The 13376-nt window shown below is 39.8% G+C and overlaps 1 protein-coding gene across 3 annotated transcripts in view; it reads left to right on the top strand.

Annotated features, from left to right (window-relative positions):
• Positions 1–13178, top strand: part of NCF4 (neutrophil cytosolic factor 4) — a 29195-nt gene extending 16017 nt beyond the window's left edge. For 2 of the 3 annotated variants that reach the window (XM_040594754.1, XM_040594755.1), the window contains 11 exons: positions 611–682; positions 2486–2577; positions 4347–4431; positions 6231–6384; positions 6686–6756; positions 7544–7671; positions 8670–8727; positions 10284–10382; positions 11112–11242; positions 11333–11398; positions 12166–13178. In XM_040594754.1, the coding sequence (XP_040450688.1) occupies positions 2546–2577; positions 4347–4431; positions 6231–6384; positions 6686–6756; positions 7544–7671; positions 8670–8727; positions 10284–10382; positions 11112–11242; positions 11333–11398; positions 12166–12394 (1053 nt within the window). In that variant the 5' untranslated portion in view covers positions 611–682; positions 2486–2545 and the 3' untranslated portion in view covers positions 12395–13178. Of the gene's footprint in view, positions 1–610; positions 683–2295; positions 2578–4346; positions 4432–6230; positions 6385–6685; positions 6757–7543; positions 7672–8669; positions 8728–10283; positions 10383–11111; positions 11243–11332; positions 11399–12165 lie in introns of those variants that run through there. The other variant, XM_040594753.1, reaches the window with a different exon arrangement.
• Positions 13179–13376: the final 198 nt, after the last annotated feature.

Here is a 13376-nt window from a genome sequence, read left to right on the forward strand (position 1 = left end):
GCACCGTAATGACCATGTGGCCCATGGCATATGGGTGAGTTTTCTCAAAACTGAGAGCTGACCATGTCAGCTGATGAAATTGCATACTTTCCTAGTACAGACATATCTCTTGACATGGGTATGTCATTATGGTATCAGTTTTGCAATGGACATTTAATTCATTCATCAATAATAAAGCAATCTTTTGAGCAGAGAGAGAATGTGGGTTTGACTAGACTCAGTCCATTTCCTCAGCCCAAATATTAGCAATTGCTATTTTTACTGTTATAGTACAGTAGGAGAAGTTGAGAGAAAACACCTGGTAGTTGAGGCACTGATTTGGCACAGAAGAACATGGCAAAGCAGTGTTTCAAATCTTAGTATCTCACAACCTGGGTGAGCCCTCTGACCAATCAGCTATCCACTCCTCTGAGGCAGGAATCTGCCTATCCATCAGAAAAGAAGGTCTTGATTTTGGTTTAGTTCAGAACAAGAAACTATTGCAGAATCAGAAACTTTCTTAGCAGGTTTAGCATTATTCCATCAGATTGGTATTATTACTGGCTATAATCTCTTGTAGAGAGTAGTGGAGTTGAGGAGCTGCTCTCACCTTGTTTTACTCGTCTTACAGCAAAGCAGTTGCATAGAGAATTTGTCTGTGATGTTGCCTGTCGACTTGTTCTTGTAAACGCCATGTCTCCAGGTAAACAATGAACAAGTATTTTAGCACTGTATCATATCCTCTGACTCTTAAAAGATGTACCTACATTGTATCTAGTTTATCTTCCAAGAGACCTGAAAAGATTAGAATATTATTTTTATGAATTTCTTGTTAAAACTATTATATGCATCAAATATAAGCAGTTAGCTTAAAAGCACCCCTCCAGCCTTTCTGTTTCACTTCCGTTAAAAGTTTGCACAGTTCTTGTGCTTTCCACAATCTTTTTGCACATGTCAGGAGGGGTCCTCTGAATTTTCATGAGTTCATATACGTTGATATTGTGATTAAGAGTTCTAGTCAAGGTGATCTGTTTCTACTTCCTTCTGAATGTCAGGAGAAAGCAAGAGGATTGCAGTTAGAAAACTTGATAATTGTCTCTCACTCAAGGCAAAGGGAAGAGAATAATGAGCCTGATTTCAGGTTACATGAGGACTGTACACTTAGCAGGCCTAATCAAGAAACTGGAATACACAGCAGAATGTGAAGGTCTGGGGAAATACTTACATCCGACATCGCCACTTAAAAATACTCTTCTAAATCTTCATGGGCAGCACAGTGTAGCAGATCACTCAAAAGCTACAGTTCAGAATTTTGTAGCTTCTCCTGTCCCTTTTGAGCAAGAGACACTGTATCCCCTCTCCTATAGTGGTGCCTTCAATTATCCACAGGAAATAGATGGGTGAAAAATTTGCTTCATTAATATGCAGTAAAATGCAGTTTACTCTCAAGGCTGATGTTTACAGTTGTAAACAGAGTTTTATTTTGAAGGATGCTGGTCAACTTTTGCTCTATTTGGATAAGAAATGGTACGCTTGACAGCAGGAGGAGAAGGAACCAAATATATACTGAAGATGAAAATGAAAGAGTCAAAGACTGAAACAGGGAGGCAAAAAGACTACACACAACAGCTTTTAACGAAGGCAGAGAAGCTATGCTGCAACTTATCTGCAGTGTTAGGAAATGACAGTTTCCTTGTGACTTTCCTAATTTTATTTTCTTCTTGAAAGATTGTCAACTGATGTTACACAAACACTGTCACCCCCCTTTGTGTACAAGGCAGGACAGACAGGATTATCTTTGGGTGAGCCATTACCTTGTCTTTGTAGGTGACAAATGTGGATTTTTTTGAGCACATAAAGCTGAAAAGATATCTGCTCTTTCAAGGACTCATGTCTTACTTGCATTGATCCAACCTTCAAAGCTCATTTCCTAATCTCCTGTGCCTGCTACCCTGGCACCTCTATGTTTCACAAGGTTGAATATCCTGACCATATTTTCTGCTCCCACTTGAAAATTTATTCTTTAGCTCCACCTCCTGGCTTTTGGTCCATGGCAAGGAGGATTCTCAGGAATCACAGAGCCTCAAGAAGGGATCAGCAGTATTCACCCTAGTTTACAAATGTTAGCGTAGAGGTGTATATGGGGACATTCTAGCTGGGGCAAACCAGAATTTTTTGAGACCACTCATACTGGTTTCCCATAGAGGCAGATTTTTTGGTGAAGAGGTGGGCAAATGGAGTATGTGGTTTATAGTTTCTGCTTTTTGTTCGGCTTTTGGTTTCTCAACTGTGGCAGTTTCGATACATGACAGACAACACAGAACAGTCTTTTTTTATGACTGTTTTTTCTCTAGCACTTCCTCAATCTCATGGGGGTGGGGAGGTACAGAAGAAATTGTCGGACACTGAAACATTAAAAAAAAGATCTTTGAGGCCTTGCAAAGGAGTCTTGGTTCTGGTTCACACACGGAGAATTGCTTTGACTGTATTCATCATATTCAACCAGGAACTGCGCAAGAAGTGGAGGAATAGAGCTCAGCCATCTGGATTTAAGAGGCTGAAAACCATGTCTCTTCCCCGACAGCTGCGAGAAAAGAGGTAATGTGTCTGTCCCTCCCCCTGCCTCCCCACAAGCCTCCATGTAACTGCAACGACCTGTTATTTTGCTTTGGATGCAAGCTTCTTTGAAGATTCTAAAAGGCTTCTTGTTATCAGAGCTATTAGGTTGCTCAGTGTGGAGCAGAGCATTTCTTAAATTGGAGTGGACTTTCTTTTTGTGGGGAATATTCAGCACTTAGGACAATAGTGGGTCATTGTCCTCTTTACAGCTGTAAACAGTTTCCTTTTTACTGGGATTTGTGATATGAATGTTTGTGATGTGAATAATGATATCTTTTGATCTCCATAACCACATCCCTCTTCACTGTAAGTGGTAGTATTGACAGTGTTGTGGGTGATGCTGATTCATGTCATTCTCCTCATACAGGAAGCTATTGCAAGTCTTTGCATCATTACTTCAGCTTTCCAGATGGGCTACGCATTGTGGAGGTCCCTGCTTGGGATATTCTCCTAGCTGAATAAACTGAGCCAACTGCCATATTTTTTGTATTGTCAGAATATTTAACATTACGTCAGCTTGGCATTTCTTAGATGATCCTTTTTAAAGTTTTTCTCTACCTCATTTGTTATCCTTTTTTCCTCAGTATTGATTTTTTTTTTGCTTAAGTGTTAGTATAAATACCACTCTAACAACACCGAGTTCTAAGATTGACGTAAAGGTGAATTTGCCTTCTGTTTGTCAAAGATGTTATACCAAGGAGAAGGTCCCAGAAGAAAAAGCACCTGCCAATTCATGCTGTTTTGTTGTGTGGACAATATAGACAAGAAACACGAGAGTGTGGTCATATGGATGCTCTTTAGGTGTTCCATAGGGGTCCTTCCTTCTCTCTTTCTTCCAATCTGATACTTTCTAGGATCTGCAAAGCTTATTCTAACCTTGACCACTATTGTGTGTTCCTTCACACATTTTTGACATTTTCAAACAAGTACCTTTGTGCTTGCTTCAGGTTATCTGCTGTGACTGGGAGGTCTCTCTGTAAATATTTGCTAGGCTACTCATTCTTTTTTCAAAGCCTCTTTAAAAGTCTGCTTTACTGTGATGTTTACAAAAAAGTGGTGGCACCACTAGTCATGATATAGAACAATACTATGTCTTTGTTTCTTTCCTTTTTTTCTGTTTGTGCTTATTCTTCTGTTGGCTTATCTTAATGTAAAGGACTTAGTATGGATCTTACTTTACCTTAGAGTACACTTACTTTACATAGAGTGTAAGGTTTTTAGGAATTAACTTTGTGCTGTCAGTTTCTACAGCACCTAGCACAAGCTCTTTTCTTAGAACTGTTTCTTATTCTCTACAGTAATGCAGTAATAATAGCAGCATAAATCATGATATATAATGATCTCCTTTGAATAAGAGATGCTGCTATAGAGTTATTATTGTAAGTCTACCAGATGCTTTAGGAAGGATTAAGAATGCACCCAGAGTTGATCACATTTCTCAGGGAAAGCTTACTAGCTCAATTGTTTCTTTTGTAGTCCTGCCACTCTTGCAAGCCTGGGAATGATAGGGATGTTTTTCAGGCTTGCTGAATCTTCACAAAGGTCACTGACTTGTGCTGAACTTCTAGAAACTTGACATCTCAAGATCAGACATCTGGAGGAAAAGAACGACATCACGAGTTTCTAACTTTTTAGTTTTGACACTAGATGATGTGATTTGCCTAACTGTCTTTGCTCTGTATGGCATAGAGACCTCCAAAGGCTAATGCTGGTATGAGTAACCTAAACCTTTTGTTCTTGCTTCACAGTGATTTTGACCAGCTTCCAGATGATGTACCTGTTTCAGCAAACATTGCAGATATTGAAGAGAAGAAAGGCTTTACTAATTATTATGTAAGAAGCGAGATCTATCCTGTCTCTATATGCCCTTATCTTTGATTAGTTTGGTTTTGGGAAACAAAATGCAGTTAATCTTGGGTAGCTGCTTTTTGGCATGAAGAATTCTGCGTGGAGAACTTTCCAGTGCTTCCTTTTTCTGGAATGGTGGTTAGTCTATCACAGATTTAGTCTAAAAATGTACTGTCTGGGTGAAATGTGACAGAGGTATCCTCTAACATTGCTTGTTTTCTAAATTCTTACCTGATTTCTGATCTATTTCCTGTTAAGTGCTGTACCTTTGGTGAAGATAGTGGGAAAGGAATGCAAAGAAGGTAGAAGGGCAGGGTCTTGTCTTCCTTATTCCATAGTACTGGCAAGTTAGCATCTCCATCTCCACAGAAGGTAGCATATTAATAAGTCATGAAAGAGCACACAGGAATAGAAGAGTAGGGAAAAGCAGTATGAGGTTTTCTGAAGAGTGGTTTTGGATACGACCAGCTCAGTCTGACTTCTGCGGGGTATGCTGCTTTTGCTGGAGACATTGCTTATAAAACCTTCCCACTGCAGTATGCAGGTTTTACTCTGTTGTGGTTTGACCCCAACCAGCAATGAAGTACCACACAGCAGCTTGCTCACGTACTCCCCCCTGCCGCCCTGTAGGATGGGAAGAAGAATCAGAGAAAGGTAAAACTTGTAGGTTGAGATAAGAACAGTTTAATAACTGAAATAGAGTAACATATACCACTATTACTACCACTGCTACTAATAATAGTAATGAAACGGGAGATAACAGAGAGAGAGAGGAATAAAACTCAAGTGATGCACAATACAATTGCTCGCCACCCGCTGATCGATGCCCAGCCAGTCCCTGAGCAGCACATGGTGACTCCTGGCCAACTGTCCCCAGTTTATATACTCAGCTTGGCATTCTGTGGTATGGAATATCCCTTTGGCTAGCTCAGGTCTGCTGCCCTGGCTCTACTCCCTCCCAGTTTCTTGTGCACCTCCTCACTGTCAGAGCATGGGAAAGTGAAAAGTCCTTGTCTTAGGGTAAGCCCTGCTTAGTGACAACTAAACCATCAGCTTGTTATTGACATTATTCTCATACGAAATCCAAAACACAGCGCTGTACCAGCTACTAGGAAGAACATTAACTCTATCCCAGATGAAGCTGGGATACTCTGGACTATAGTGATGTTTGGCTGCTCTGTCTTTATGTTTGCTGAAAGATCTGGCTGCAATGTGACTCAGAGGTCAGTGCATGGAAATTGTGGGCTCCTTTAGAGCAAAGCAATTTTGGGAAGAAACAAGAAATAAGATAGTGGTTGGAAGAGGTCAGGCTGTAATTTCTGAAAGTCTGTACTTTAAAGTCAAAAAGAAGTATGAATGCCTTCAACTCTGAAAAGCAATTCATTTGGGTGTCTGTCTATAGATTTAGATGTCCAAAGCATCCTACTGTGAAATATTTGCATTTACCTCCCTAGTATGGTGGGTTGTTTTTTTTTCACTGAGGGAAGTTGTGTAAGCATAAAGTAGCATCTAGTCATTTCAGGTTTCCTTTTAAGATTATGAAATATAAAGCAGCCACAGGACATGATGCATGGGAAGGCTGGACCAACACTGTCTTGTGCTAACTTTTTTTCTAGCACCCAAGTCTGCAGATGCTTAACTGAAGGCCCGCTTTCCACTCTGCCCCTAAGACAATATTCCCACTACCAGAGCACTGATCTTATGTTCCTATTGTATGTGTCACTTTCATTTGGTAGGTGTTTATAAGTATGAACATCAGCCTGAATCCCCCTTCTCTGTTTCAGATGTTTGTCATTGAAGTAAAGGTTAAAGGTGGTGGCAGATACCTGATTTTCCGACGCTATCGTCAGTTCTATGCCCTGCATGCCAAACTAGAGGAGAGATATGGGGCAGAGAGCAAAAATAGCCCTTTTACCTGCACACTCCCCATATTGCCAGGTAAGCTGTCAGTACCAAATCTGTGCATGGTTAGCAGTTTTCTCAGCCTCAGGCTGTCCTAAGGCGTGCATCATAGGGACGCAGTTGTGACAAGGAACTAGTTCCCAGCTGTGGATGCTGGAGAAGTCAAGTTCCATTGGCAATCCCTCCACTTGTGGTAATGTTCGTTTAGAAACCTAAAATCCTTTAGGAAATATGTATTTTCTTGGAGATCTTACTTTCTCCGGACTGCTTGATTTCTCTGACAGCCTTTATTTTTTTTTTTTTCTTCAGTAACTGTCACAATTTTTATATTTTCCAGGAAAAGTTTATGTTGGGGCCAAAAAGGAAATTGCTGAGAACAGGATTCCTATCCTAAATGTCTACATGAAGGTAAAAGTTAATTTTAAGGTAGAGATTGCACTGAGCACTGCAGATACTTACCCCTTGAAATCAGCTAAGAGAGACCGTACTGTTGTAGTCTTAGGTATCTGCTTCTCTCTGTATTCTTTTTCTGAAAGACACAGTTTCCACACTGTGGGACAACCTGCAGTCCAGATCATTCAGACTGTAGGATCTGCTGGAGTACACAGTTCATAAAGGCTTACTCTTTGCCTTCATATATAGATAGATATCTTTAAAAAAACACCAACCCAAGATGCATGAGGAAATGGTGAATCTCCAGGTGTTGTGTGAATGTGGAGTTGGCACTTGCACTTAGGGGACTAGGAGAGTGGGGTGGGCTTCTGGGTATACTTGCTCTGCAGTGAAGACACAGCCAGTAACATCAAGGAGAGAATTCTTTGTGTGCAGGTTAACTGAAGACCTAACTTTAAATCAGTAAAACTCTGAAGCACTGGTCAAGACTTTCAATACTTAAGCTTGTCTTTTTTCTACAGTCATTCATGTTCTGAAGTGAAACAAAAAGAACAATTTACTCATTCTGCAGTAAATCAGGCACAAAAAGAGTGAAGCAATACATTGGCCAGTTCCAGGAGTAAACAAGAGAACTGTTCAGCTGTGTCCTGCTGAGCGAGAAGGGAGAGGAGGGAGATTTCTGGCAGTGATGAATATCCTTCATGGTCCTGTAGGTCAGAGATGCATATTGGTTACATGTAAATAAATAGAGAATTGGTCTCTCCCACTGTTCTACTCTGCTTCCTGCTTGCTTTCGGCACAGAACCTGCTCTGCCTACCCATTTGGGTGTTGATGGATGAAGAGGTACGGCTGTTCTTCTACCACTCAACCTTTGACAGTGAACAGGTACCTCACAGACTGAGACGTCTTCGCCCACGGACACGCCGAGTGTGAGTGATTGACATGTTTTTTCAGCATTGCTGGATGTAAGAGATGCTGTCCAGATTTGGGGGGAGAGAGAGATGAGGATCACCGCTGTGTTTCCTAAGTGAATCCATGAAGTCCTAATATGAGGATCTTTGTCACAGAGTGAACAGAGGGTATTTCTTCAGTAATCACAAATTTTTAAAGTGAATGTGATACTCACAGTAAAGGAAAATTCCAAAATAAGAGTATAGCTTGCTTTTAGAAAAATGCTGCTCAGATGTATCTGTTGATAATTCTTTAATGGTAGTATCTGTTATCATGTGCAGAATATACAGGCCAAGCTTAAGGACATAGGCTTGCACCACTGAGATCAATGTGAGTTCTGGCACTGAATTCAGTGAGAACTGGTTCAGACACTAAATGAAACTGAATACTTCATTTGTTCCTGTTCTTTGTCTAAACAGGGACCTGTCCTACACAGTAGCATTGACACCCCTTTGGAAAACTACTAAATAGACACCATACTTCATTACCCTTCAGACAAACTAATTCTCCTTTCAACAGAGCAAAGATGGACCTGCCTCCTTTTCACTTACCTCAAACAGTGCAAAAGCTGCATGTGTGTGTGCATTCCTGGATGTGTGTATGATGGCAGAGTTTGAACTGAACGCCATAAATGCTAGAAACAGGGATGCCCAGAAGGCAGAGTGGGGGAGCTGAGCAGTGCTGTGGAAGAGAGGTCCAGAATACTGTCTGTATTGAAAATTCCATCTGTTCTCAGCAGCAGACATCATCAGATGGCTGCTGCTCTGCACTGAAACTGAGAGGACTAGGGCAATGTTGTAACATCCATATTTATTTACTTCAGGGTTGAACACAGATTCTCATGCAGTTTCTTCAGTGATCTATGGCTTGCCTGCCTCTTAAGTAATGAAAATGCAGACACTGTACTACTGATCATGTAGTATTTTTGATGACTAGAAGGACATATTGTGCTCCCTGTTGTCTCCTTTCTTTGCAGTAAAAGCATTTCACCTCAAGTGCCTATTTTTGACCGCACAGCAACTCCACGGGCAGAGGTGAGTACTCTGCACAAGCTGTCATAGGACAGGAGATTAAAGACTGTTTTACTTTGGTATCTCATTGATCAGGTCATCTTTTCCAGTTAGAGCTTGGGGAAAGGAGGAAAAGCAAAACTGGCATGGGAAAGCAGTTGATTTTCACAACAGGGAATGAAACAAAGGATGGAAAGAAGTGTTCTGTTCCTCCTTTCTTGAGTAATAAGAAGGTCCATTGTGAATTCAGAATGGAAGGAGGTTCAAAACTGAGAGACATGTGCAGCTTACTGCCAAATGGTCCACATTTACATAGTGATACCCATAGATTAAATTTAAAACAAGTACAAGCTTCAATGTCATTGACTTCAGAATATGTTTTAAAGCTTTGCAGGTAAGGCATCTTACTACTTTCTGTAACGTAAGCGTTCTACTGAAAAGTGCCTATACTCTTGTCTTTTGCTGTGCATTGTTTTGGTATTAAGCACATGGAACTGCTTGTCTGAGCATGGTCTTGCTTCCTGGAACATGTGACTTTGCCATGTAAGATTAAAAAATAAAGCAAGTTTTGAGTTTTTTTGTTTTTATTTTTTACACTAAGTATGGCAGGTCTTAGATCAGTCATATCTCTTGGGTTTTATCTATTAATTTATTAATATTGAATATAATTATGAAAACTTCAATAGATGAAAAAAGGCCTTTGAAAAAAACTGTTAAGTAGACATATGAACTACTAGCACATCAGTAGTCATTGTCTTTTTTTTTTATTAGGAGAACTTGGCATTAACAAGACCAGAAGAACCATCGCAACACAGAATAAAGAACACCTTTTCATTTTTGGTCCTCTGAGAGCATTTAAATGGCTACCGTATTCTCTAAGGACAATGAGGGAGTTGTACATTTTTGATAACTAGGCCACTTCAGTTATTCAAGAGCAGCTTGTTAGGGTGGTAGCATGTGCTTACCTCCTTTTTTGTTCACCTGAAGGGGGCATCTAGGTCGCATTTTAACTACAAATCAATTTCCCATACTTCCCCAAATCTCTCAGTTCAGCATACAGGCCTGAAAGCTAGATGTGAAAGTGACAGTTACCCTCAAATTAGGACACACTACTTCTGCAGTTTTTAGAGGCTGTGATACTTTGCAGCAAATCTGAAAGCTGTAAAGCTACAATCAGAAATAATACATATTTTTTCAGTTCTCAGGATTTCAAGTTTTCAAGCTGTCAGGTGTCTTCTGCTCTGTTGACTTACTTGCTCTTAAGTGTTTTCAACTTCTTTATTTCGCTGGTGCTCAGTGTCCCGTCACTTAAGAATCCTAGCATGTATCTTTCTGAGAGCCAAGTTTCTCCCAGTGCTTTCAGTACTTCTTCAAAGCATTTTAGTGTGTGCTGAGTAGAAGAAATTGTGAGAGCTGCAGACTACAGTCATATATATGACCTTACTCCAGAAATACATCTGTGATGACAAAGTGCATACTATTGTGCTGCTATATGCTCTCACCTCAAGAACAGAACAGAAGGAAAAATCCACTTTCATAATTCTGTGAATTAATAATTTCAGTGTTATTACTTTCCGTAGGCACTGTTTGATTTTTCTGGAACCAATAAACTGGAACTCAGCTTCAAGAAGGGAGACTTGATCTATCTACTCAGCAGGGTAAACAAAGACTGGTTGGAGGTAAGACTGCAATAGCAGTACTGAATTATTAGCATGCCCTGAAATACATTAGCATAAAGGGTTTTCCTAGTCCTTGGGACCTGTCTCCTCCTTTCAAGGAGAAACTGTATCATAATCAGGTCTTACTGTTGAGATTAAATCCTTGACTCCAAGTTTGAAATTGTTTCCTTCCTTGATGGTTTTTAGCTTACAAATTTTATGCCCTCTAGACTTCAGTTTTCATTTGCATTTGCTTCTGCTGAAATGTTTTAAAATTCTTTGGAAGTGATTAGAACACAAAAAGACCACAGAATGGAGATGGAAACTCCATTTCAGCATTTAATTGGTTTCTTGCCTCAGGGTGAGTTGCTTCATACCACAACACAGGTCAGCCTGATTAAAGAGAATTCAGGCAATGCAGCAAGGATATTTCTGAAAAAGGATGAGGAGAACATACTGTGTATTTGCTGATACGATATCTCTGCTTGCTCAAACACCACAGCCTTCCTTGGTAACCATCTGACTGTATTTTTTACACACAGTTTCACTCCCCCAACTTGTATTTGACTATGCAATTGTACAATCTTTTTGTAGGGATGCCATCAGGTCGCTTCCATAGCCTTTCTTTTCTTGATCATAGTAGAAAAATTCTTACTGTTGATTCCATGGAAATTAATTGAATTCCAGAACTTACCGTATGTGGCCAAAAAGGCATGATATCCTTCATTCTAACACTTCCTGTCATTCCAGGGAACAGCTGATGATGCCACTGGGATTTTCCCGTGTGCCTTTGTGAAGATCATAAAAGATTTACCACAGCAGGAAGACACAGTTAATAAAGTTCGCTGTTATTACCATGATGAGACTGTGACCACTATCAGGTAATAATACAATCTTCCAGTTTACTACTGAAGAAATGCTGACAATTCTCTTTTCATGATATGTAATGGTAAGATTTGTTCTTGTTACAGGGATATCTCAGTGGAAGAGGATCTAAGCAGCATCCCATCATTCAAAGATCTCATGGAATTGATGAGGTACAATGCAAGTAGTTAGTTGTAGGTTTTATATCATTTAAAGATTTGTCAAGTTCCTTTCAGTCCTAGATTTTCCACATTCTACTTGGGAAATACTTTTCAAGTGTCCTGAAGAAGTCGTACTTTGACTTGTCACAGGGCCATCTGTGCAGATACTAGTCTGTCTTGGGGTTGTCAGTAAGTATGGAATGCCACACACTTTGATTATGCTGGGTAAAAGTTTCCATTTCTTGTTCTAAGATCAGAGCCATACTCCCATACAAGGATCTTTTGTCTAATATACTTCTTCAGGATGCAGGACATTGCCTTCTAATACCTGTTAAAGCAGTCTTAAACTAGATTAATCTAGTGTTGAACACCAAAACATTAGAATATCAAATATTAGTAACAGAACACCTGTGCTAATGTTCTTCCATTCCTTAACCTGTCCTCCCCTCAAAATAGCAGCCATAAAAAGGCAAAAGTGGGTAGTAACAACTGTCAGCTCCTCTGTATGGGAATTTTATCAAACTCACAGATTAACTGTGCCATGCATGTGATGTCACTGGAAGTGGTTCTTGGTTCTGACAGATTTCTTAGCTTAAACACAACAAAGCATGAATGAGGCTGTATGATTTCTAGTACTAGTGGTATCAAGAATGCCAGGACAGCCAAGGCTTTGTGTGGCTTTTAGCAGAGTGAATTATATTGCCAGTATATTGTTCAGAATGCAGAACGTCCTAGGCATTCCTTGATTTCTGGGGATCAATCAATTTCTTTTCTAACAGGCGTGAGTTTGACCAAGATGACATTGTTTTGAATTACCGGGACCTTGACGGTGATCTGATCCGGTTGCTCTCTGATCAGGATGTTGAACTGATGGTGTCTCAGAGCAGGAGAAGGCCCTCTGAGAAGCATTTCTTCCCTTGGAAGTTGCACATCACTCACAAAGATGACTTGGGTGTCTACAGCACTAGTCCAGCAATAGGTGCTACGCAAACAGTAGGAGCAACATAAGTGCTGTATAGAGATGTTCCTGTAGGTAGCTATACAGTCCTTCCGTAACCTCTCTCTGCAGACAGTTTCCTTGAACAAGCCTTTGAAGTAAGCTTGAAAAGAGTAATTTTTAGTAATATATTACCTTTCAATATAAAATCTGTACTTGGTTAGCTTCTTCAGCATTTTGGCATTGCTCTTGTAATAGAAATGTACACAGAGACCAGAGAAAGTGAAGAACAGAGAAATAAAATTACTGTCCATATTCACAAAGTAAGTCAGTGTTAGCCTGCAGTAGAGGTTTAGTGCCCTGAGCCCCAAGACCTGCTCTAATCTCTATTCTTACTCCCAGAGCTAATTATTTGTCTTCATAAGCTTTTGTCCTAGACTGCCATAATTTTCTTGTCACTTGCTGATATGAAGGCTTGTGTGCCAGTGCTTATGAATGCGTAATTAGTTCTGTCACATTTGCATCTGGCTGGGCATTCAGAGTTTGTTCTGGAAGCACCAAGAAAACTTTTTCATGTTTCCATGAAGAAATTGCAGGCCACCTTTGCTTTCTTCTTTTCACTGACCAATATTTTGAATTCTGTGAATTGAACCTAGTACACCTATGGTGTTCCTCATAGATATTTTTGTAGTTGTACAGACTACTTATTTCTGCATTCTAGGAAAATGTGTATGATGCCTATTCAAACAGCAATTTCTTCTCTATCTTCTGCTTTCTAATACCTCATTGCAAGATAGAACTAATAAGAAATTACTGTATCATGTTCTTCAAGAAATAAAGTTGCAAATGAGTTTATTTTATCAGTTTCTATTCAAAAGGCTTTCGGGGGGGGGGGGGGAGAATGAAATAATTCTGTGCTTTTCTTTTTTTTTTTTTTTTTGTGAAAGTGAGATAATTTTGAAGAAGAGTTTGAATATTACCTATTCAGCTTTCCTTAAGGCGGAATTCATTATTGAAGAAAAGCGTGTCTTGCAATGATTTATTTAATGATCA

This window comes from Falco naumanni, chromosome 5 (assembly GCF_017639655.2).
Source record: "Falco naumanni isolate bFalNau1 chromosome 5, bFalNau1.pat, whole genome shotgun sequence".
Taxonomy (NCBI): Eukaryota; Metazoa; Chordata; class Aves; order Falconiformes; family Falconidae; genus Falco; species Falco naumanni.